Source organism: Achroia grisella, unplaced genomic scaffold (genome assembly GCF_030625045.1).
Source record: "Achroia grisella isolate CSIRO2021 unplaced genomic scaffold, CSIRO_AGI_Agris_v1 utg204, whole genome shotgun sequence".
NCBI lineage: Eukaryota > Metazoa > Arthropoda > Insecta > Lepidoptera > Pyralidae > Achroia > Achroia grisella.
The window spans coordinates 1199850-1226891 of NW_026712703.1; the positions used below are offsets into that span (position 1 = coordinate 1199850).

The window sequence follows — 27042 nt, forward strand, 5'->3', positions numbered from 1 at the left end:
TAATCGAGAGAAGGCGATAGTCTCGCCTCAGTAATAGTTGCACAATTTAATTCAAATATATTAAGAGTGTGTATCGTATTGCATGGAACATAGTTATTACGGTACATTTTTATTTATTTTATGCAACAATTAGGCCATTAAGTCCTTCATGTACACGACTATATACATGTAAAAAATACATTAATTAAATAGCAGTCTAAGCAAATGTTAGATACTGACGTGTGTTAGCGCGTGAGGTGCGCGGCGACGGCTGCGCGTGCCGTGGACCCGGGATGAGTTTCAAAAGCACGCGCTCGCCAGCCGCCTTCAGCGCGCTCACAGCATCTTCGTGCGTCACGTTGTCGAGATCCACGTCGCCGCGCTGCAAACCGAACGTATTTAGTAGAATCACAAAGGACCCACTAAATAAAACAGTGTATAGCTACAGTACTGCGTCAATGTAACGTAATGTAACCTTTTAAAATACTTAGGCCACAAGTAATATACCTACATAATTTATAACACAAAAAAAATTAATTGTTCACTTATGACATTTAAATAATAGGTAATAGGTTCTTCCTAAAGTAAGAAATTATTAAATTAAAGAATTAACTTCGTAGTGAAGTTAATGAAACAGTAAATATATTTTCAAACATATGAAGAAAAATTTTAATTTACATTTCTTATAAATTTCATATACTTTTAGTTGGGAAAACTAATGTAGAAAGAACTAGTAGATTTTTTATAAGTAGAATGGATAAACAAATGACAGTAAATAACCATTGCATATATATAAAAACAGCACCATAGATATTAAATTCTACATGTTTATGTAATGCTTATAGTAATGCATTGATGCATTGTCATTTTGGAGAACTAATATGCCATGCCGCCGTATCCTGTTATTTCACTGCTATATGTCACCCTTTAATAGAAACATTGCATACAAAGCAAGCTGCATTGTGACAAAAGCAGGGGGAAAAGAGGTACCCATGCAGACAACACTACCAAAGTAGAAAATAAAAATATGAGCAATATTGTGAAGATAATTTAAAGTACTTAAATCAATAGTACTATTCATACTATATGTGTTGTTGCACAATTACATATTGCTAAAATATGTGTTTGTATCAAATAAGTTGTTTATATAGATTTATTAGGTTCCTTATTCTGTATAGAGGATATTTAGTCTGTTGAGTATCCTCAACTTCATTACTGTACTGAATATTATTCAACTCTTTAGATAGCCCACAAACTATTTGATAATAATCAAATACATATCCCACACATTTTTTTGCTTGCATAGTAGTATTTATACTTATAATCATGGTATGATTCATTTCGTAAATATAAACAACACACATTTTGGTGGGAGCATGTGTGATCAGTCCAAAGATTTAGTCAGTGAACTTGCAATAATTAGTTCAAGGTCGTACGTAATTGGCTCTTTTGTACGACGGCCTTGGTGGTCTAGCAGGTTAGCACACTGGTTTACTTGGTTCGAAGGTTCTGGGTTCGATTCCTTGCACAGTGGAAACATTAGTATTTATGAGTATAATTTGGTTTGTGTTTTCTATATATATACAAATAAATGAATTTAAATATTTATATCAGTTGTCTAGTATCCATAACATAGGCTCTACTCAGTTTTTTTATTTATATTTCTGTTATTTTTATTATACATATTATTCTAATACATTAAAGTGCTGATAGCTAGATGCTCGGTTTGTACAACAAAATACTACATTTATTAAGCTTATTCACTACTACTATTGTATTATTGAAATAAACTTACAGAGGTATTTTTGACCATTAACAATTTGTCTCCAACTCTCAAACGGCCATCTCTATGTGCAGCACCACCAGCCATTATTTTTGTAACATAGATACCATTGTCTCCAGGAATGTGCTGGTTACCGAGACCACCTGCTATACTAAATCCAAGCCCTGAGCCACCTTTAACAAGTTCTATCTCTACTGCCTCTTCTTTGTTTGTGATTTGCGATACATTTAATGTGTCTTCTGTAATACGACGTCTCACTTTCTGTAAACGAAAACAAAATAAATAGTATCAGAGACATTTAGGTCCGCAAGTCTGCTAAATTAGATTTTGAAATATTTTATTTTAATTAAATACAGTACCATTTCCAAATAAAATTATACATACCAGTCTTACTGTATTTCCTGCTTTCTTTAATGCATCAACTGCTTCGGCGTGCGTAACTTGTTCTACATTAGTGTCATTAACCTGATGCAAACAAATATTATGACTTCAATGACCTTGACCAATAAAGAGTAGGATTACAAAGTGCTTTCAGTCTTAAATTTTTTCATTTCTTTACAATATATAAAAGCATATTACATTGCTAAAAGAATTTCGGTTTCAGTATTTTTATTATTACAAATTGTGATTTCTTATAAATATAGAAATATTCTCTTTCTTCTTAATCATTCCCTCACTACTGAGGATCGTGACTCTATACTATCTTGTCGACCAGCTGTCGCCATCTGCTGCGCTCAGATGCCTGATGTACATGTTCTCTTACATAATTATAAGCTTCCAAATATCATGGAGTATCTTTCCTGATTAATCATTTACATTTTGAAATATGTATGTATGTATATAGTAATAACTATGACTGAATATGAATAACATTAAACCATAAATAATAACTTAGGAATAATGAATGAACAATGCATGCAAAGTTTCTTTACAACTTTGATTGTCATTTTACACAATTTCATTGTCACTATTTAAGAAGAGCATAAATTTATACCAGATTCATAAGTAATTATGCTTTTCAGCAATAGTGGAATAATATACCATGATCTATATATGGATAAGAATAATGTAAACACACCTGTAATATGGCGTCATTAATTTGCAGCTGACTAGCGGCGGCCGCCCCGCCTGGAATAAGTTTAGTGACGTAGATGTGGGGGTCGTCAGCCACGTGTGGGTTGTCCGACCCACCAGCAATGCTGAACCCGAGGCCGGCGCCGCCCGTCCGCGATAGCACCACATTCATATATGAATAGCCCTCCTCTTGTGTACGCTCTGTGCCGCCCCCTTCAATGCCATTTACCTGTAACTTTCATATAGGTGCAATTAGATCATCACTATTACAAGACATAAGTTTTATTATATTCTTTCATAATGAAGGAAGATGTAATAATGATACTAGAGAAGATTTAAATACTACGCAACTAATTTTGGTTTAGTACACTGGCTTACTGAATAAATTTAATTAAATATTTACAATTATTTCGTTTAAATATTTACAGGATATAAAAATTTGTTATTCTTTGTCTGAGTATTTTCTATTTATATAAGGTATGACATACATTAAAAAGAATATACAACTGGATATTTATATCAGCATTATATTTACTATCTTTTAGAATTAGATAGTAATATAAAATTTGGAGTACTATATAATTTTAATCTTAACACTCAACAATAAGATGGCAGGAACAATTACTAATTAACTCTATTTTAAGTGACAAATCAAAGAATACAAGCATAATACGAAAAATAAATAAACCATTGAAATTACTAGCAATAAGTTCTTATTTATATGATGATACAGGTAATCAAAATAATATCTATATATATATATATACAATAGTAGTAATTAAAATTTCCATGATTCACAAGTCAAGTCATGTTTTAATTTAATATAGATTGTGTACTTACTCAAATAGCCCTTATCATAGTTATAAATACAAGATTAGTCATGTGTTGATTAACTGCAATTATGGGTAATAATATATATCAATATAATATGAATAAAGAAAAATGTACATAGACATACCTGCTTCATTTCAGGTGAGGTAATGTGAGCCTGAAAGAAACAAGAACCAAGTTACCCAAATTTAAGTAGGTAAATGGAATAACACAACTTTATCTACACATTCATTAAGAGTCCACATTTTTAACTAAGTAGATTTAAATCACTTTTAAACTTTCACTATATCATTATAGTCCATCACTGGCATGGTAGAATCTCACATAGCATGTAATACCTACATCTAACAAGTACAGTGAAGCTTGATAACTAATATTAAATTTCCTTATTTACATTTGAGTAACAATGGTGAAATTCCACCTGATATTTTATTACATGACCCATATTTATTTACGGGAATGTACTGACTTACCGTTTCAAGATTAAATAGGGAGGACACTTTGCGCAGGAATCCATTGTGAGTTTTTTTCTTTCGCCTTTCCGTCATTTTGGAGAGTCAGAGTGCATAGCCTTCAGGTACTTATGCTGGTGTCCTTATTATACTATGTACACTTCATGCATTGTTAGTTACACACTGGTGTCCATTGTCAGCACCTTGACGATGTTCTGCATGCACCATTCTCTACCTAGAACCCATTTCTAACTTGCACCAAAACAATTCAACTTAGGTGACCTCTTTTAGGTGTATGCACGTACTGATATTCTTTTCGTGTTACAAAATGTTCCCACAAACTAAGCCTATTAATCATGTTAGGTTAATTAAAAATTACAGCAATCCTTATCTAATGAATGTAACAATTGGAGCCGAGCCCTTTTCTGATAGCGAGTTTTAGTAGATACATGTATGGCTAGGTAATTATTAGGCATGTTACCAACTTGTGTACGATGATAGGATGGTATGAATGTCAAAGCGATGAACTTTAATTAAAATGTCCGTGTTACGTTATTAGTGTGCAATAAATTCAATGGGCATTAAATAGGTAAGTATAATCATCAGCTAGTAACACAGCAGATTGTTTGACAAGCAAAACTAACTCGAGAAGTCGCATTAGTCTCACCAAGATTCAGTATCGTTCCCAAAGTGTAAAGAAATTACTAAAGGTTTAAAAATAGATTAGTGTTTATTAAATGGCCTTACTTGCGACGAATACGAATTATCAGCAGTGTGAATGTCAAAATTTTGTGTGCAATATCATTTCACTGATTATCATCTGCGAGTATACTCTCAGCCGATGTAGTGTTCGTACGTCATTGGCACAATTGTAATATATAACGGCACCAATCCACACAACGAAGAAACGTTAGCGTACATATCGCCGAAAACTTGTACTATATTTTAGGTTATAAATAGTACTACGAGACGCGAAACACCAACTATCCGCCATTAGCGACCACTTGTTGTATGTAGCGTTCACGAAATCACGAATCCACCTTCACAGATGTCACGTCATCAAAGTAAAGAAAAAAACTCAAGCACGTCATGTACGTATGTTCTTTCGGATTCGATTTATTGATGGTGATATCTTGGTGTACCGTTAGATGGCACTGTTCAGAATAAACAAAGTATGAACTGTATAAATATTATAATACCATTTAACTATTACATATTTAAAAAAATATGTATTTTTTTTTTTATTAATATCTCATAACGGATTCAGTAAAGAAATAATTTACTGAATCCGTTTATAATAGAAGGAATTATACATAGATGTGTTAGTTAACTTGTTTAACCGCCAGAGGGCATTAAAAATAAAAGTTATAATATCAGAGGAAATATATACGATTTAGAAACAGACAATCGTGATTAAATAATTACATTTATATACATTTCTAAGTATGTTAATCAATACTAGAGTATTATCACATTTTCTTGATATAAAAAAGTAACTATTATTGTCATCCAACTGGCTATTACGTCATGCACTACAATAGCACAATACGAACTCCTAACAGACCATAAAGAATAAGTCAGTGTTTTATTATTGTTTATATTTTTTTAAGTCTGAAAACGTTTCGTATGTAATAAATTATAACTTAGGTACATACTTATTCTGTATCTGTCGTAACAGCAGCTTTCAATACTGACTGGCACCAAATAAACTCTGTGTGTCAATTTGTATTTCTGACTGACTCTTCTGTGATGGAAATACTTATAACAAACCAAATTCAACACAACAAATTTGGACATGACAAGTGCTACATTGACTACAACGCGACGTCTACAATTGACAATGCCTCTGGCTACCTCGTCTGGGATCATAAACATAATGATATAACTATATAAGTAGGTCCTATACACATGATACTATGACAAAGTACTAAATTATTTACACTTATACAATAATAATCATTAGTTTATGTGACTGTATTTAACTAGGTACCTAGTTTGTATTCGATAATCAATGATTAACGTACATATCTGCCTACTAAGTCAGTATAATGTTAAATGCTTTAGCGACTTTGTTATCAAACTACAACTTTGCTTTCGATTTGGTTTCAGCGATTTCTCATGGCTGATTATTTTATTTAATAAAACATAACGTAGGCACTTCCACATACATACATGCGTTGTGTCAGATTATAGCATTATTTGTAAAAAAGTATTCCATAGCAAAAAAATTCTCTAAACATAATACGTGAACATTCTGTCGACTTTATTTTTGTTTGAATTATCTTCTTCTGTTCAAATTTGTAGTTCAAAATTCCTAAATTGCAGACAAAATTTGCACTTCAAATTGTGTGCACGAGGAATAATATTAAGGTACAAACAATTTTTGTACCCTGTCACAATAACCCTCTAATGTTTTATTATGACAAAGTACTCTTGTATAAAATACTTATGTTAGGTTCTAAAAACTGTATATCGTATTATATAGGTATGATATACATTAAATATCAATAAAATTTCACCATTGTTTACTTTGTTTACGTCAAGAAAGCACAGTTTAAACTACATAAAACAGTTGTCATATGTAGGTATTCGATTTCATAGGGGTTTGTTTCTACTTACCGAATTTAATATATCCTATACATATTTTTTTTAAATAAAATTGTAAATATTTATGCCTTCCCTATAGAAATAAATATATAAAACTTTCGAACTCCTTAACTAACAGTAGATGCCTCGTGGACTTGACTTGGACTTGAATTAGTTTCTAGACAGGAAATATTACAGAAGGTAAGGACGGAGTGAAAAAACTCATCAAATTATAATCAGGAAGAACGTTATTACCATATTATTCCTAAGATTTTAGGTATCTACTCAAAATGCATACCTTTTTTTCCTCGGCCTCACTACGAGCCATGACGAGCTGGTGTATACTGGCTGCCATCTATAACAGTTATTTTTATATAATTGGATAGATAAAAGAAGTTACCCACCTTATGCTAAGAGGTAGGTAATTGTCTTTGTATATACACACACTCATTAAGAGTATAACGAATATGACATTATATTGTGTCGCCCACAGCACCACTCCTGGGTTGCCATTCCGGAGAGCTAAGCTGTCATGACTTCATTTCCGGTAGTTTCACTATCTTAACTGACTTTTTAAACTAAATATAATAGAACAAAAAGATATGTATTCATGTAGATAATAATAGAACACTTTTCTGTTCTGTGATCTACCTCGGTAAAGTTTATGGTGTTGTTTTAAAATATACCTACATATATACTGTATAAGAAATGTTTTATGGAGAAGAAGGAGAGATAATCGCTTTACTTGAACCAGAAGTACCTAAGAGTTTAAACATACGGAAAAACTGTTCGTCATTTGTCATGACGATATAAACTGTATATAGGTATACGTGTTCATAAACACAATTTTTATATTTATATTCTTTTGTATGTTCATAAGGTGTTCATAAACTTTTTATATTATGGGCCATTAGTAGTCTGAAATAAGTAAATACATGAACATTTATAATAAAAACATAATAAACACAAACCTTAGCCGATTCTGGAGATTCATTTCGTGATTCTGTTTTCCTGTTGTTGTCTTGAAGAAAAGCATTTGATACTGATCTATAATCACTCTCCTCCGATGGTATCTGGGTAATATACAATACGTTAAGCGATAAATAAATGTTATGCTTTAATAATAAGTAAATAAATATATCAGCAATTTAATCGAAGGGGTAGTCAGCGCTTTTGTTAACTATCGCTCTAGAGTTAAGGTGAATGTTCTGCATTCACCTTAACTCTAGAGCGATAGTTAGCTAGGTACATTCTGCGGAGCCATATATTACTCCTATATGACAGTGTGTACGTGTAAGTATATACCAGCTGCTTTCTAATTATTTTTGTGTTTTTCACCAACTGTCAAGTCATAAATTTGAATAGAAACACAAAGTTTTTAATTGAATGTCGCCTAGGTTTGACTGTAACAAACGAGTAACAAACCACAAGTCCATGCACGATGAGTAAACATTGTGTAGGTAAACACTGATTTTCACATAGTACTAATACAAGTAGGTACCTACGTCATTTATTGTCATGCTACGAATAGTATTCAAGCGTTTTTTAAATCTGTTCAATATTTGCAAATTGTTAACGATAGCATAATGCCCGCTGTTGCTGTTTTACAACTCTGTATCGGTTTAAAATATGCTAACAAGTTCAATAAAAGGTTAAAGTTTCAAACGTTTAACAGTTCGTTATGCGTTAATTGCATCGCTTGCAGTATTGATTCGATTTTTAACAATTCGTTGATAAATTGTTTGGGCATTGAGGCATCACGGAGTAATTATAAAGCAGCAGCAGCACTTCTACATAAGGTTTGTTTTGTCACGCGAATTTTTCGCCTGACTAAGAATTGACTTACATGAAAAGACTCTATTGATTTTTTTCATCCCAAGTATTAGTTAGGTGTCTATGGTAGATATTAAATTCGCATTGTTGGTTAAATTAACTAAGTTATATAAGCATCATTAGGTAACAAACCAACAACATATTTATAGTACCCATATAATAAAGTAGGTGTTTAAAAATTAAAAATTGAATGAAGAATGCTTTTTGTTTTTTTTACGTTTCTCTGCACATTTATTATAATATACAGACTTAAGCATAGCATAAGATATTTTATTCCTATAAATGCGTTCTCTTTCCATTACATTGGATCATAGCGTAGAGTATATCTCTTTTTAATCTACTTATTTGAGTTAAGAAGATGAAAATCAGTGAAGTCAATGCTAATGTTCCACTACGGTTTTTGATACCAGATTAAAACTTTGGATTACCTCGCGGTTGCGTGTACCATCCGCCTCCCATTTGTTGGCAATGCGAATGGTTTCAGCAGTTTTCTGCTGTACCGATTTAGTGTCATCGAGAAGAGTGAGTTCGTAGAACTCTTGGATATCTGAAATCAACGACAAGCAATATGAGTTTTCATAAAATCAAAATATTTAAAAAATATTTCAATAAATAAAAAAAGATGTAAAGAAAACACGATATTAATATTGTGAAAGATTGTTCGTTACGTTTGAGTAACGAACACCGAACAACCGTGCATACTTGTATGATCTGTGGTAATAATGTACTTTTATATACTGTTTATTAAATTTGTCCTAGACACTTGTAGACAAAGTCGTAGGTTAGTATGTCTACTTAAAAATGTTTCTCACTGTCATCAATAAGAATAAAGCCAATTAACTAAAACGTCTCTAGGGGGCTGTATTAATTTGCCTCAAATTAACGCTGGTTCCTATAGAAACCTTTCTTTCCGTAATTACTTTTTACTATCGCGAGTATGTATGGAAGAAATCCTAATATAAAAAAGGACGACCTTTTCTAGTAACTATTTATTTCCAATATAAAAATATTGTACTGGTGCAGGAAAGTAATAAAGTAAACAAGTAAACCGTAATGAAAAAATAGTTCAATATAGATAACATTTGTAAAAAAATAGTTCAGATTTTGTCTTATTTATACTTCTCTCATCATCTTCTAATTGTAATTTTGTATCAAATGTATTTTAAATATGGTATCTAAGTATATCAAACTATGGATTATCATGAATGTTAAATGTAGTAACGAACAAATTTAAAAAGTCACTGCATTGTACTATAGAATAGAAAAATTTCATAAATTTTATTTACTATGAGGTTAAAAATAACTATAATTAGTAAAATGCAAGAGTCTGAAGAAGATTTTCTGAGATTGTATTAATCGTGCTGTATGTACTGTAGATAGGTCTCCACGAGTAGTGCAATGCAAACTAGGTAGGTATCGCGTGAGTTCTGTTGTGTCGAAGATCGATATTGAATGGGCGGCGACCCCGCCGTGGTTAATGTACGATGAAATTATTGCTATGATATGTAACGAACAAAGACCTTCATTAAATTCCTGTTTTATTATCTCGTATAAAGATAAGTAAAATTTACCCGTCCATCAGGTATCACTTGATACATTAGACTTGAGTGGGCTAAATAGGCGTTCATTGGGTCACTACGACTATTATCCGTTATTTGAAATTGTACTCATTAGTGAACATTTACTATACTGCTAATAGTAGTAGTCGTACTACAGATAATATAATATTACATAGTAGTAGTACTACTGGTATTTTCACCTGTTATTTCTATGTATACACTATCGCTTTCGTTCTATATGTCTAAACCTTTATGAAGACTTGTATGTATGGTTATAGAAATTTGGCAGACAGTTTTCTCTTAGTGAAAATAGATAGGTAGAATTGAGTGAGAATTTCAGAAAGCGATTGCTCATTGCCTACGGAGTTTAGCTTGGTTAAACTACAAAAACCTTTTTTAAGGGGTCGTTCGTCCATACTACGACTATATAGAGCCACAGATTGTCTTTGAACTTTGATATAAATATACGATAGAAATTCTTTATGTATATACATATTAAAAAAACAGTACATAAGCATTTTCACTTCAAGATCCATCTATGAAAATTGCATTAATTTATAGATTTATTGTCGTATCTATTTATAAAATACTCTTAGTCGTATTTTTTATTTCATTAGCTATCTGTACGTACGCTGTGTCGTGTCTGGTAGCCGCACTGAAAATCAACGCTATGGCAACTTGGTTATGTTACAGTATAAATGCTGAGTGGGATTCACTTTCGCAGTTGCCAGTAGGTTTTCATTTTGAAGTAATATATAGTACAAACAAATACATGTCTTTATTATTAATATTATCGCATAATAACATAAAATTACTAACTATTATACCTCGAGTATGTTATAGGTTTCTCTTTTCTTAAAAAGCTGATGGATTTTAGTACACTAGGTATAAATTGGTATAATAATCTTTTTGTTTATTGAGTTATTACTTACTGGATAAAATATTAATAAATTGTGCATTTAGGATGTTTATCAAATATATTTTTATTAAATTAGGAGTAAAGGTAAACATATATTATAAAAGGGCCAAGAGTGAGCTGTGCAGAAAGCTACAGACTCCGGTATACCTATCCAGTGACCCGTATCTAGAGATCTGGGTCAAACGGACCATCGCACAGAATACCGTAGTTTACAAAAGCGCACCAACCAGGTACATAACCCTCTGTCAATCCTCGATCATTTTATCGCCAAAAGTATGTACACGTACCTACATACATTCTTCCGTGTGATACATAAAACAATACATTTATAGTAAGTATATGTAATTATATGGTTTCTGAAACTACCACCATAACTTGGCGACTATTATACTCGTATACCGAACAAAATTTGCACTAATTGTATCTAAGTATTAAATTGACATCGAGGATTTTATAAAAATTTATTAATATCATAGTTTTTTAAAAATGAGAGAAATAATAAACCTATTTTTTCTAGTTACTAATACTAAATTTAAAATAGCTACACAACAACTTTTGTATAATTATGTTTACTAGATATAGGCCAAATTCTTTTTAAAGAACAAGTAGTTAAAAATAAGCGATAACATGACCTACTTATTTTGTACACAATAATGACTTGGTTGGAAAGAGTTACATTCTGATGAACTCCGCGATAAGTAATCAGTTCTACATGCCAACGTCAATACAGCAACATGCTTGGAAAAGTTTTAAAGCATTACTAATTTATTTAGTGAGTAGGTAATAAGTTTAATGAAACTGTAAGAGTTAGTTTACAAACGAATATAGGTAGGAACGAGTATGTTCCTTTATCCTATTTGACATAAAAATTCAATAAGACATAAGGTACATAACTTCTTCTTTTGTAATGTCGGCTAGATACCATCTTTATAATTTTTCTCTAGACTTTATAATAATACGTCAGATCGTTTATATTGTGAAGAACCACTTCATTAAGATTAAATAATTAATTAATGTAACTTGTAATTTAAGCTAATTAAATATGTATTAATAAATAATGAAGAAGAATGAGGTTATTAAAACACATTGTGGTGGTGTATTATTTTATAAAAAATATATTACAATAAACAATTAATACTTATATTGATTGGCCCACAAAGATAAAAGTCTCAAGAAACTGCATAGATTATGTTGTTCAAACGTATAATTTACATGTTTAGTAAAATAATAACGTGTTCAAACAGTAATATGTCTAATGAGTGGCATTACACATCAGCAATTTACATCGATATCATAAAAATCATAATTCTACTTAGAGGTTATCAACTCAATCGAGTTGTTTTTACATTACTTGATAAGTGGCTATAATTTCAACAAATAAACAGATTGCATGTAATTTGATACATATCTACATATAACGTTGACCAGCTCGTGTGTGGTGTGAAGCCGATGACGCATGTTTACGCTCAGCTGCAATCAAGTACAAACTAACAGGGCAAGGTTAATCCAATGTAACTATCTATGCCCTCGTAATGAAAACTGCACCTTACAATATGCATACTATTTAGTATGTATATATACGGTAACACATCAATCCACCTGATTGTACTTGTAAGGTTTACTACCTTACAGAATAATTGCGATTCGAAGTACAATTTATTGTCTTTGGACTGTAAAACAGTTTTTTAACAACATACTCTTTTGCGTAATTTAATAATCTTAGTACAATAGATGAAGTTACTTTGCCTACCCTTAGCTCTATTATCAGATCAGGTCAATGTTACCATAGTATAACATTGCCATCTGACCTAGCAGAATAGATACGTACGAGATCTTTAGGCAGTTCGAATGCCAAATATAAATTAATCGAACTGCGAACTGTAACACATATTATACGAAGTAAAGTAATTAATAAAATTTATAATAATATAGCATTAGTTATAGATACTATGTCTGCTTGACATTTTCCTGTTGATGATGTAACGAATTTGAAACAGTTGGAGTATAATTACCGCAATAAAATGTCACGAACTCTTATATGATTCTATCGACTTTCAATAAATTTGGTGAAAAGTAAGGCAGTGGTTTATAGATTTTGAGAGATATTTATATTACAAAATTTTGAATCTTACTACTATAATAAAATAGCATAATATCGTAATTATCACAATAAAATACCTTAAACTCTACCAACAAATTCTTCGAACAATATTGGCAAAAAATAGGTAATTGGTTTCCCAGATTAATCATTGGAAAATATTTTATTCTCTTTTTATCATTAACGCAGTTAAGATATAGAGATGTATATCTCAGTAAAACATTTAAATTGTGATATTACAGAAAAAGCTGGAGTAGGTAGAAATGATATAAATGAGCATAGAGACTGTTGCCACTGGGTTTGCCTCGGATACATAATTGGAATGAATAGAGAAAATTTTAATTAATTGTCATAACAATTTTATATGCCTTCTCTATCTCCGGTTAAAAAAAAATACAGTGGTCTATCGTTTATATATTTTCTGTATACACTAACTCCTCGCTTGTCAACCTATATTCGGCATTGTCGTTTAAAAATTGCATAACATTAGTAGGAAATGTTATTACTTATTATTGTACAAAACAAACAATACTAGTATTGTTTGTTTTGTTGAATTAAATGAAACTTAATATTATATTTATCTTGCACAACTAATCGTTGCGGTAGTTCGTAGATAAACGATAAGTAGTACGGTATACCATAAAGTATGTCATAGTATTTAGTTCAATGGTTAATACCTAGTGCGCTTCTCTGGAAATCAGGGCAGCTGCTAGGCCTAGATAGATCGATAGGGCTGTCGTCAATATGAGTTTCATCTCAATTAGGTTTTTACAAATATAGATTGTACTAGGCTAATTTTATTTATTAAATTTATGGTAAGTAGACATTGATGTGATATGACGATGATAAAAATGGTAGTTTATTCACATATTGTAAATTTGAACACGTCACGACTCAAGGATTGAGATTGAGAAATGAATATTCAGTACGCATAAGAGGGATGTTCGGAAATTGCCGATTTTTAAATTTCCGATTAAATACAAATGTTTTTTTCTGTCACGACTGTTATCACATAAAGGGTAGTCAGAGGCATTATCAACAATCGAAGTCATGGTGAACGTAATAATTGATATTACTCGTTATATTTAAATCCAACGTAGTGTCGTGTAGGGAAAGTCGGGTAGTAATCGATCACAACGCTGCGACGATTTTTCTTAGGCTATCAAATTGAATTGATTAATTTCTAATGCTGTTGATACGAGTAATACACAATATTCATTATTGGCTAAATATAATGCGGCTCGGATGCGGACAATAGCAGTGTCGTGGTCAAGGAAGATTCAAGAACATTTGTGACGCGCGGTGCGTTCACGCGCATTTTCTAGTGTAGATATCTATTTATAGCAAGATATGCCGATAGAGGTTGATCCCTTCAACAACTAAACTATCGCAATTAGCTATTAATTACTACTTCCCGTACTTAGCAAATATCAATTCCAAATGCATATTGTAAATTATGCCCAAGTATGTAGAGATCATTGGTACTTATGCCTCATGAAAGATGTATATATATGTACATATGTGGTCACTGACGAGATTTTCCAAAACTAGCTACAGTACATTGCGGGTTGCGTGTGTGTGTGAATTGGTGACCTTTAGTGGTCATATTGCTATGTCATGTGAGTAAGTGGTGTAATCTATACTACCTATATTTTCAGATATAGGTTAGTTATATATGATATATATTGCACACATATATTTATACCAACCCCACCTACATATAGCTGGTCCCCGATCGAACTTCATGCAATCTTCCTGGATCAACCATTGTGTTTGGATGAAGGGGATTCTTAGTAATGTGGACTGATAACCCTTTTGTACTATATGTACCATGTCAGGTTGACCTCCACGTGGTTTCCTCTAGAAACCACCATGACAAATTCTACTGGTGCCCCGCCAGCGTAAAACCTTAGCGCAGACGGGTGTACATTCCATTATCATCTATAAAACAAACATTGTGATATGATCAATTCGCCATAATAGGCCAACTGATTTTATGTTTTTTCTATTATACTCCATTGGTGCCCCATTAGTGTATACCGTTAGTGCAGATGTACAAAGGGTACAAAGCGCCATATTAATTTATTTCAAAATATCTATAGTTGGTTATTTTAACAAAGAGAAATACGGCAGCTAGTGGATGAGACAGCTACATTTAATAGTCCACTGAGTGACTCAGTAGAGGTTCTTCTAGTTGCAGCAAATTAGTATGAATTTTACGAGATGATCAATCTCTTCAATTGGCTTGATCTTGTAATAGGGAGGTGGTCTATCGGCGCTACCGTGGCAGATTGCCGTCGTCAGTGCCGTGACCATAGAGACAATTTTATTTTTCATATTTTATTGTTATTTCTTATGTATGTTAGTCTATAAGGTATTTATAATATGGGCCATGTAGCCTGAATTAAATAAATAAATAAATAAAATAAAGAACTGTAATGACTCCTTTATATACACCGTAATTTTAATGTCATATCTAAACTCTCTCTTCAACCGGAATACACAGCAAGTTGCTTTGTGGTTGAAATAGTAGAGACGGAGTCGCCCACTTGTTCAAAGTCTAGATTGGTTCAATAGATATATTATAGAATAGTTTTGTATTGAAGGAATAAACAATTGACTGTAAAACTCAAGTACTTCTGTTGTTGCACATGTCTTTCTTAAAAAGAAAAGAACACCTATGTAAGTGAATTCTTATATCGGTATTACGATTTTTCATAAATGAATTATTTTCACTCTTCCGCTACTAGGTACATGTGAAATAGATCTGGAGTATGTTACAATATTAAAATTAAAAGAATAGGTTAAAGTAAATGTTTATTATTGCCTGTCGTGCACCTACAATACATTCTCTAGGTTGATAGGTAATCTAAATAAACACAATCTTTTAACACGATGCTATCGGTTGGTATTAAATTTCAGTAAAATAATAGTCTAAACTAATATTATAACGAAGAAATATTTTATTTTTTGTTTATAATGGATAAGCTCAAAAATTCTAAACAGATTTTAAAATTCTTTCACGTAGAATGTTTCATTATCGGTAAATAATATATAGCTTCGATATTATATTTAAAAATATATAGAGATCTTTGCAATAATTGTTGGTGTAAGGTAATAATTATGCATTATCCTCTGTTTTATATTCTGTCATATAATATACTCATCATCCTCGTCATCAGATACATATTATATGCATACACACGTCTATCTGTGTACTTGCGAGAATCTCAAATACTACTAAATGAATTCTTCTACGGTTTTCATCCATTATGAAATATGAAATTAATCAGAATGATTGATGAAGAAAGTGTAGTTGTGTAATATGCTATGATTTCTCATAAATTAATTGAAATACTCATGCGAAGCTGTGGTTGGAGCATCCATACTTATCCGAATATATATTAATATGTGAAACTGTGTCTACTTTTAGCAACTAAACTCCGAACGTAAATACTAAATACTTATAGATATCATCACGACGACGACCACCTATCTTTGTTAGAAAATAATTAAAATTTATTGAAAAACCAGACCAATGGCGCTAACAACTAGTATATTATAGATGTACTGGATGCACTTGTACGTATTCGCATAGATACTCGTAGATTATGTGTTATATTTTGTTTAGCGCACCGATATCGGTTTTAGATCAATAACAAAGATTTACACACATGATGGGTAAATATTTTTGCTCCTTGCTCAATAAGTAAATATCTATCTAATAATATTTTGTATTTGGTGTGAAATAATTAAGTAGAGTCTAAGTAAACTTGGGTAATGTTTATTATTATACATTGAAAGCTATTAAGGTGCATAGTTTATAAATAGTAGTAAATAAATAAATATCCCTGAACCATTAACACACCGCTACCTAGTCCCACTGCAAGTAGAGCTTGTGTTATGAGTACTACACAAGTGATTTACTTTTCTTTTTTTGTAAATATATACATATAATATAAACATCAAACACCCAGATAGATACAAACAGTGATATACTCATATTAATACAAATGTTTACACCGTGCTAGGAATCAAACCCGCGATAATCGGAAGTAAACCGGTCTGCTAAACCGCTAGACCACCGAGCCCGTCTAGGATATATATGACATATATGACACCAATATATTTGTTTAGCTAAGAAAGTACAAGAAATGTTTGTAAGGTGAGATTTAAAAGAATGTCTATATAAAATATATATTTTCACAATTTGACCAGCAGAACTATGTAGGTAGATAACAAAATTATTCTTTATATATATATAGAAAAATACTTTAGAACTTTGTCACAGTGGCATTATTTACAACTCTGAAATGTTTGTGTCCTTCCCTAATGCTAACAATTTTTTTACTCCTATAAATTTATATTATATGTATAGTAATAAAGTATTTGTAGTCCTACAATAATCATGAAAATGCTTTGGTGACGAACCAAAGCATTTTCAATTTTACAACTATAGAAATCAATTTGTTTGAACATCTCTGATTGGACTTCAGTGAAAAATTGTGTGTAGTTTTATTAGCATTGGTCGACCAAGTGACACAATTTAATTCTTTGGAATACGAAGCAAAGAAATAAAATCGAACATACACTAAACAAAATGTTACGATGTTTGCCATGTTCAGGACTATGAGGTTTCAACCGTCGAGAAAAAGTTAAGTTTATTGTTTAGTATTCTCCAAATATCGTTTTACTTGATTAAATATATTATAAAATGATACTATGCATTCTAAGCTGTAGCAAAAAGTTAATGAAATAATAATAAAGACTTACCAAGGAGAGCTTGAAATAATCGGGATTTGAATATCCTGATGACCCTCTCGATGGCGAGCCGTAGTTGCCGATCCTGGGGTTTCACGAGTTTGCTGTGGTAATCTTCCAGCAATTCTAATGCTCGATGGGCCTCTGGAGAGCAACCAGCAAAATATTAAATAGTATGGAATCTCAAATCTATATATAATATACATACTAATATTATTATTATACCATAAAGCTAAACAGTTTGTTTGAAAGCGCTAATCTCAGGAACTGCTGGTTCGAAATTAAAAATTATTTTTGTATTAGATAGTACACTTATCGAGGAAGGCTTTAGACTATGTAACATTAGGCTACGATAAATAGGAGCGGAGCAGCAGTGACAAATGTTGCAAAAACGGGGGAAATTATTCATATTTTAGGACTTCCGTTGCGTGCGCTGTAAACGTTTCAAGTTACCCCAAAAATATGTATGGAAGAATTATTCTTCTTTAAATGATCTAAAAAAAATCCACGACAGTATATGTCTATCTTTTAAGATTGACTCACTATAACCTTGATAGTCAAGACCCTGATAAAGGACATAGGCTATACTTTTTAGTACGAAAAATGTTTCACTTAAAAAAGTATCGTAATATTTTATGTGAAATTTTTTTGGATTATAATCCAACTAAATATATTTTATTTATATGGTCAATGTCATTATACCACGCGGACGAAGTCGCGGGAACAGCTAGTATGTACATATATCTCAAATGCATACTATCTGTAATGTTGAGATTTTTCTTCTTTTTAAGTTCATTAGTACCTACCTAATGTTGTAAACATTATTAATGAACTTAGAAAAGCATGTTGTGTATGTTGTGCAATTAATTAATTATTATTTAATATGTTTTTTGTTTCTATGATGTAGTTTTTGTCAACTTGACTCTATTTTGATGTTTTTTTTATTGACAGAGTTTATTTACTTCTCTGTTGATTCCATACTACATACGTGAAAACTGCATTTTATAGAAAAATGCAATATAAAAAACTACATTCTATACCCTAATATTATAAAGACTGACAGCTATATAATGATTTTTTATGAAGTAAGTAAACTCCGGAACTATTGTACCGATGTGAGAAATTCTACCCATCACCGTTAGAAAGGTACATCGTCGTACATGTTAATTTAAGCAAAACTCACAAAGTTATGAGGATACAACTTACTATTATTCCAATATTTTGTTATTATTTCTCGAAATTGAATTCTAATTGTTTCATTTTTTGCGACGTAAAACGTGCTCTTTATATCTACCTATAATGTACATATATGTCCTATATAATATACTAGAATCGATACCTAAAGGTAAGTATATATAGCTGTACATAAAGAAAATCGAAACAATATAGGTACCTGTCTAGCAGACTACTACGTATCAATGTGAGATATCAAAGTATATCGATAGTTTAGGTACCTACGTAACTCACTACCTAATAACGAAAATAATGAATGTAAATAATGTAGGACACGTGGAGTTACAGTAGAGATTATAGCACAACGATTGTACTACAATGAATGCCTGGCAACACTACGGCTATCGATACGAATCAACAGAAGGGTGCTTTTGTGCAACCCCCTACAAATGAACAATACGTCAATAATGTTATAACACACTACGATCTCGCTTCTTGCTAATAACAATTTATTTCAAAATATATTATTGTAACGAGAATTCACCTTGCTTACGAACTGGCATCACGGCACCACCCCCTAATAAAATTGTAGAAACCTATATTAATTTTGATAAAAATAAAATATCTATTGTCTTTCACAACACAAGGTAGACATCGGATATAATTTTTTAAACAAGTTTCACCACAACGAACTGCATTTTGAATTGCATGTAATATATCCCACTATGAAAACATTTATGTGATAAAGTAAAAGGTAATACGCGGTAGTGACTCCGCTTGCGAGGGCCATCGGGTACTGTCTGTACCCAATGGGATTGGTCGATTTTCACTGTGACGTCAGGGGGTGGAAGCATAGATAATGGAAATTGTAGACTCAAGTAGGTTGGGGTGAAAAAAAAATTGCTGCTTTATGTGCAACCATAAATGTATTTTATACTTCATTTTACATTTACAGTAATGAACACCTATTATATATTTATATACAATTTTTTTATGGATCGAAATTTTCTATGGACATTTTATTGCCTGTCATATTAATGTAGATACTACACGGTTTCACCCCTTATAAGTGCGCCTGTATGCCCGTTTTTTTTGTCACTTCTTTTGTAATTGTTTTCAAATGTTTTAAATTTTATTCCCAGTTAGTAGATAGAACGATAGTTAGTATGATACTTGATATTGATATTATTATTACATAGTAAAAAACAAAGTCGCTGTTGCAGTCTGTCCGTCCCTATGTACCTATGCTTATCTGAATCTTTAAAACTACGTAACGAATTTTGAAGTGATTTTTTTAAATAGATAGAGTGATACAACAGGAAGGTTTATATACACATATAATACATGTACAGTCGTACGAAACCGGGGCGAGTAGCTAGTAATTTAATATGACTATGAATAAATAAGCTTATCTTCTATTAATGTTATTATGCCTGTATCAGATATCAATATTATTATTATAGAATTTTAGTTTGCTTTTACTACTTACATTGATCAAGTATCTTGGTACCTATAGAAATTTATTTCGGGCTTCCTTTCTGTTACACTCACATCGCTGCTTTGATCTAATTGTTTTTAGTTCTTTGTTCCCCAGTGCCAGGTAACATAGGTTATTATGGATGCTCTATCAGTTACACGGCGAGTGTATAAATAAGCATAAGTATTTTTCATTTAAAATGTATCATACAGGCACTATTGAACTAGGTTCGTGCTAATTTGTGCTTAGTAAAATAAATCAAACCATTAGAAACAAAATGAGAATGCAACATAAAGATCGTTACACAGATTTTTTCTAAATCTTTTTGAAGTGAACTTTCATTTCGATGTCGTAAACATAAGGAAAGTTTGTAAAGAGAGTCTGCATGTTAACCAGATATAATTGTTATTATTGGCCTATAATCTTGTTTACGCTTCTACAGATTATTAAAGCGACTATAGTTCAACCATATCTAACTACCTACACTTTACGTAATGTACGGTCTCCACAGCTGGAAAATGGTAGATAGGTACTTATAGAGTACATCGCTATTGAACTCACAATAACAATTAATAGTGGAAAACTGATTCTATTCGTATTTATTTATAACTATCGCTTTAACTTACCCAGTATCGTTAATTATTAAATAGTACAATTTTACAGTGTTGTGTAAAAATGACAACTGTCACCTAGCCGCGCGCGGAGTTTATCTAATATTTTATGAGAGTGATCAATTGTTTGAAACTAAACTAAGTGTAACTATTCTTGGAAGGTTAATCTAGAGCTTATTATTTTTTTTATTTTTAAATGTATTCAAAGACTCTACTTTATTATTAATTAATCTGTACCTGCACTATGTTAGTATCTTAGAACCTACTAAAAGATAAACTAGTGTTATTTATTTAAATTTGTTGTTTACAGTACAACAATTTTTTGTTGTTAAAAACACTTAATTTACTTTTGTTACTTCGTATGTTCTTACTAGTCGTGTACGAAACTAACGTTAAACGAAACGTAACGAGTTTTTGACAAATGGCCTGACCTTGAGCGCCCTGCGCAACATTCCGTTTAGCTGTGAAGCCAGCCGTGCAAGATTATTGTTCTCTGTCCAGGCAGAACATCAAATATCTGCCATATGTGCGTAGAATTTTTTTAGATAAGTAGTTTGTAGATCAAATCCATAAACGTGAGGCGCGAAGATGCCTCTATTTGGTAAAAAGGATTTTGGTAGAAAATCCAAAAAAGATGGTCGAGATTCGGAGAAGCAACCATCAATCGAGGACAAGTATACTGTGAAAGATCTATTAGGCACTGGTGCTTTTTCCGAAGTGCGTTTGATAGAGAGCAAAGAGAACGGACAACTGTTTGCGTGTAAGATTATCGACAAAAAAGCTCTCAAAGGGAAAGAAGATTCCCTAGAGAACGAGATAAGAGTGCTGAAAAGGTTCAGTGAACAAGCGAAAGTTGAAGGAGGTGAGAAGAAAATGTTTTCCCATCCCAACATTGTTCAGCTATTGGAGACATATGAGGATAAGAATAAGGTCTATCTTGTAATGGAACTAGTGACTGGAGGGGAGTTATTCGATCGCATCGTAGAAAAGGGCTCTTATACTGAAAAGGATGCTTCAAATCTTATAAGACAAGTGCTGGAAGCAGTGGATTACATGCACTCACAAGGTGTAGTACACAGGGACTTGAAACCTGAAAATCTTTTGTATTACAGTGCAGATGAGGACAGTAAAATAATGATCAGTGATTTTGGTTTGTCAAAAATAGAGGATTCAGGAATTATGGCCACTGCTTGTGGGACACCAGGTTATGTTGCCCCTGAAGTGCTGGCACAGAAGCCATATGGCAAAGCTGTAGATGTGTGGAGTATAGGGGTTATATCTTATATTTTACTCTGTGGATATCCACCATTTTATGACGAAAATGATGCCAATTTGTTTGCCCAAATATTGAAGGGTGATTTTGAGTTTGACTCGCCTTATTGGGATGATATTAGTGATTCTGCCAAAGATTTCATAAGACATTTAATGTGTGTAGATGTGGACAAGAGGTATACTTGCAAGTAAGTATTTAAATAATGAAATATCTATCAACTATAAGACCTATCCCTTTTTTGATATACATGTAAAATACTCATTTTTAATAAACAATTTTCATTAGGTTTGAACTAGTTCTATAATTATGAAATATTATGGCTTTAGAATTAATTAAATTCATAGACTGTGTCTTGTTTGTGTAACAATCAAATTAAAAATGACAATGCTCCAAAAGTATGTGAACATAAATATTTTTTTTTGTAAATGTATCCATACATTTTAAGTAATCCAACATTGGATTACAAATCAAACATTTTTGAAGATATGGTTGTCTTTATCCATGTTATATCATCAGTAGAAGGGTCAGCTTCTTGAGAGAAAACAATCTAATTTAACACTGACTGAGATGAAGACTAACAATCCCAAAATTAAGTGAAGCCTTTTAAAAATAGTATCACCAGTAGAAAATGCCTGAATAGATGTTAATTAACTTTTTAATTATGTGGCTATAAACCCAAAGACAGAAGTCAACAATTATCTATTTTATAAAGATTTTCTTGTATACTTAAAGCACTTCATATCACATCACACTTCTAGCTTTTTCCTGTAGTTGGATATGAAATAGAATAGAAAATCCTATAAACAAGTAATCCTAATTTGAGCACTTTGGAATAGTCATAGTTATCCTTTTATTCGACCACTCATTTGGATTGCTGTGCTCATCACATCAAATTTATTTTTATAAAATAGAAAATTTTATATTTGAATGTTTTTGCAGGCAAGCCTTGGCCCACCCGTGGATTTCAGGCAATGCTGCCAGCAACAAGAATATTCATGGTACTGTATCTGAGCAGCTGAAGAAAAATTTTGCTAAGTCACGCTGGAAACAGGCTTACCATGCTACAACAGTTATCCGTCAAATGCAGAAGATGGCATTAAATAGCAGCAGCTCAAGTCGTAATGCCAATCAGACCAAACAATAGCTGTTTCCCCAATGAATGCCGTTGCCATCCATCTTGTTACGCCTGCTTAATAAGGTACTTAATATTATTGTATTTCACACTTAAATTATGCAAGAACTGGTTCATGCCAGTTTGTTATTGATACAATATTTGTGACACCTACTAAATTGATAGTTGGTGTCACAGTAATTGAAATTCATTGTTTAAACAGTTGCTAGCAGACATTTGAGATTTGTGTCATCTCTACATATATACTGCTGCAAATGTTAATATGCTAATATTGCTTTGAAAACTTATACAGAGACAGTGCATATAAGCTATATATTTATAAGCATGTATAAATTCAAAATCAACGAAATGTTATAAGACATGTCTAGTCATTATATGTCATTTCAACTTCTGAATTTTCAAATGAACTTTGTAAAAAAAACTATAATTCCATGACAAAGTAATGTATCTATGTATTGCATTCCAGAATGCATTTCTGACACTATGTTATTTAATTGAACATTTGTCTCTATTACTGTCTTGAATCTCATACTTGACATCTGAATAAATATATTTTTTTTTTATTAATTTACAATAAAATATAGTTTTATCTATTTTTTAAATAGAATTTATTTTATTATTGCAACATTATATTATATCTACATATTTATATTACAGTACAAATTTTTACTTTATTGTTAAAGAAAACAACAGAATTTATCACTAACTACTTTACTATCCATGAGTATGTAATAATATTTATCCTGAATTTATTGTTAAAGTGAAATTGGTCTCAAATGTACTTCAACAAGTATGTGTTAGCACTGCGTGTGTTAACCCTTGTCAGTTATTTATTGTTGATGATTTTGTATGTCTATCTATCATATAGTATCTGCTAACCAGTAACTATGACAATTTTACTTGGAGATTAGATGATGCTCTGTGATTTGTCCATAGGTCATTGTTAACTCATGTCAATCTATTATTACTCCACTGCTGGGCATAAGTCTCTAATTATGGCGATAATGGGGACCTAGTATACTATTGCCAAGCAGGAAGTTTAAACCAATGTAATGTTCTCCTAGTCTCCTATTATAATTTCTTGGGAATAGAAATGATTGAAGACACATTTTCTATTCTCACTTCATAAACTGCCCATGGGCATTTATAAATAGTTTTTCTGCCCCTCTTTTATTTCTTATAATAGATACTTTGATTTTGATGCATGATTCTAGACTGATTTTTGTCTATCGTCTGTGATAGATTTTACAAACAATCTGTTGTTGTTTTCATACATTTTGTTATATAACTGACTAAAATCTTTACATACTAATCACTTTTGAATGATAAAATATATTAGGTAGGTAAAAAAAATCTTCTCTTTTAAAGATAACTGACTAATTCTTAGGTATGGTGATAATCATAATAATATTTTAATGTTAAGATCTGTTGACAAATTTCATTAGAGGTAAATTGCGAGTTGATGATTATTAAAAGAAATCATGGTTAGATATGATAAAATAATAATTAACAATAACAATATATTGCATTGCATGTTTTAAAAGTGTTAACTATTTACCTATTACAGTATAATATTTAAACATTTCTAATGTGATTCTGGTCGTGAAATAATTGATATGATCTTTACACATTATAAAATTTCTAAACCTTCACATGCCTGGTAGATTTTTAAATTATGATTGATAACTAAACATATAAAATTATATTCCTAGTGTAAGTTTTATGATTCTAAATCCTTCCTATTTGATTATACAATATACCGAACTATAAGTAATCATTAGAGATAATATGTATAATGCACTGTTGAATTTCAATGTAATCATGTCATACTGTAGTAATTGCAATTAAAATGATCAAAATATTTAATGTAAAGCATTTAAAATTTCTGTTTTTCTTATTGGCCTAATAGTTGCCGATGTTGTGTCTACGTGCCAGAAAATTATAAGTATAAATTGCAGGTGTTTTAGTCACAATGGTAAGAATAATAGATAAGTACTAATAGTACTTTATGATTATACTATCTACCTGCAAGACTGACGTATTGTGACAGTTGTCCAAGTTTTAACATGTTAAAAAAATAGTCTCATCTCAAGAATAGATGAATCTCATATCATCAGATTTTTTTTAAGACTTACAATTTTAACAATTTTTAAATTTTAATATAAAAATTATAATGTAACAAACTATGATAAGGAATACTATTCTTTATAAATTCTATATTTCATATTAATGAATGGTGAAATAAAATCATATCAAAAACAACATTCCTTTTTACAATGTATTGGCTTAGTCTTGTAGCAAAGGCCTTCTTTGTTGTTATTAAACATTCCAATTTCAGTATTGTTTTCAAATATGTAATTTCTCTTTCAAGGTTCCATTATTCCTTTACATGAACAAGCCAATGTTCAATATTAATTTAAATATTTGTCATCTAGGAATTAAAATTATATTTCTGTATATCTTGTGCCATAATATAGCACACCGAGCATTATACAGATAGATATTATGCACGTTAAAAGAGAAAGTAGGCTGATGATAAGCCAATTTTATTCTTATAATGATTTCCTATTTAACCATTGATAATATAATTTGTATACTTTTCGTATATTTATATCATTTTTGCTAAATAAAAAAAGAAAACTTGATTTTTTAAGATAATATGAATATTAGCAGGGATGTGCAGTAGGAGACATATAAAAAGCGCATCAGAGGCAAGTTTTTAGAATTTTCTTGAAATAAAAATTTGTGGTTACACTATATTAATCTTAAATGTGATGTAATATCAATAAATAATATATTGATAAATCATGTTACATTAATATGCATCTATTTTATGTCGTATTTCAGTTATTATACTCTGTACTTGGATTCGTCAAAGGTATCAAATTCGGTAGAGTAGGAATAATTCGCATGTCGGCGGATGTCACCTCTGTCAGGACATTGACAATATGGATACTTCTACGTACAGTTATAATAATTGAATAAATAGTCCTATCGTATTCATATTGAATAAGAATGCTTTTTCTTGTATTAGTTGTAACATTCCACAATGACATCAGTTCACGGAGATTTTTAATATTCAGTATATTGCTGCAGTTATATTTACAGCTAACAATATATACTAAAGTAAACAGTACTATGTGATTTGGAAAAGATACATATTTATTTGAATAATAGATGTATCTGCCGTCCAAGAATAGTCGAAATTAGCATTTTATGGATAATTAAAGCTTCACTTAACTTGGTTATGAAATATATTTTGCGTGTATAAAATAAATTTAAATATCTTAATACTTTCTTGAGTGCTTTAAATGAGATTAATAATCAATCAATATATGGTCACTCTGTTGCACTTAATATGCATAAGTCTTCCCCTGTTCATTTGTTTTTGATGTTTATAATTATTATAAACAATTAACAAAAATTACTTTTTAAAAGTAGCAAAGAATTATTACTTTAATAATATAAATCAACGAAAAAAGTTCAGTTTTTGGTTTTATT

General features: G+C 31.3%; 2 protein-coding genes across 13 annotated transcripts in view; one reads left to right on the plus strand and one right to left on the minus strand.

Annotated features, from left to right (window-relative positions):
- The window catches only part of LOC131842107 (disks large 1 tumor suppressor protein), a 30994-nt gene extending 11164 nt beyond the window's left edge, over positions 1-19830 (minus strand). Inside the window, exons 1-10 of one of the 12 annotated variants that reach the window (XM_059190615.1) lie at positions 19593-19830; positions 17888-18019; positions 8967-9085; positions 7677-7778; positions 7004-7060; positions 3795-3824; positions 2841-3065; positions 2147-2227; positions 1775-2023; positions 220-361 (exon numbers count right to left, since the gene is read on the minus strand). In XM_059190615.1, the coding sequence (XP_059046598.1) occupies positions 220-361; positions 1775-2023; positions 2147-2227; positions 2841-3065; positions 3795-3824; positions 7004-7060; positions 7677-7778; positions 8967-9085; positions 17888-18019; positions 19593-19611 (1156 nt within the window). In that variant the 5' untranslated portion in view covers positions 19612-19830. Of the gene's footprint in view, positions 1-219; positions 362-1774; positions 2024-2146; positions 2228-2840; positions 3072-3794; positions 3825-4140; positions 4355-4786; positions 4811-4866; positions 5158-7003; positions 7061-7676; positions 7779-8966; positions 9086-17887; positions 18020-19592 lie in introns of those variants that run through there. The other 11 variants (XM_059190614.1, XM_059190617.1, XM_059190619.1 and 8 more) reach the window with 11 other exon arrangements.
- A 1741-nt stretch (positions 19831-21571) lies between these two features.
- LOC131841909 (calcium/calmodulin-dependent protein kinase type 1-like) lies at positions 21572-25391 on the plus strand. Its single transcript, XM_059190282.1, has 2 exons — positions 21572-22596; positions 23349-25391. The coding sequence occupies exons 1-2, from the start codon at positions 21725-21727 to the stop codon at positions 23551-23553; spliced, it is 1077 nt and encodes a 358-aa protein (XP_059046265.1). The 5' UTR covers positions 21572-21724; the 3' UTR covers positions 23554-25391.
- Positions 25392-27042: the final 1651 nt, after the last annotated feature.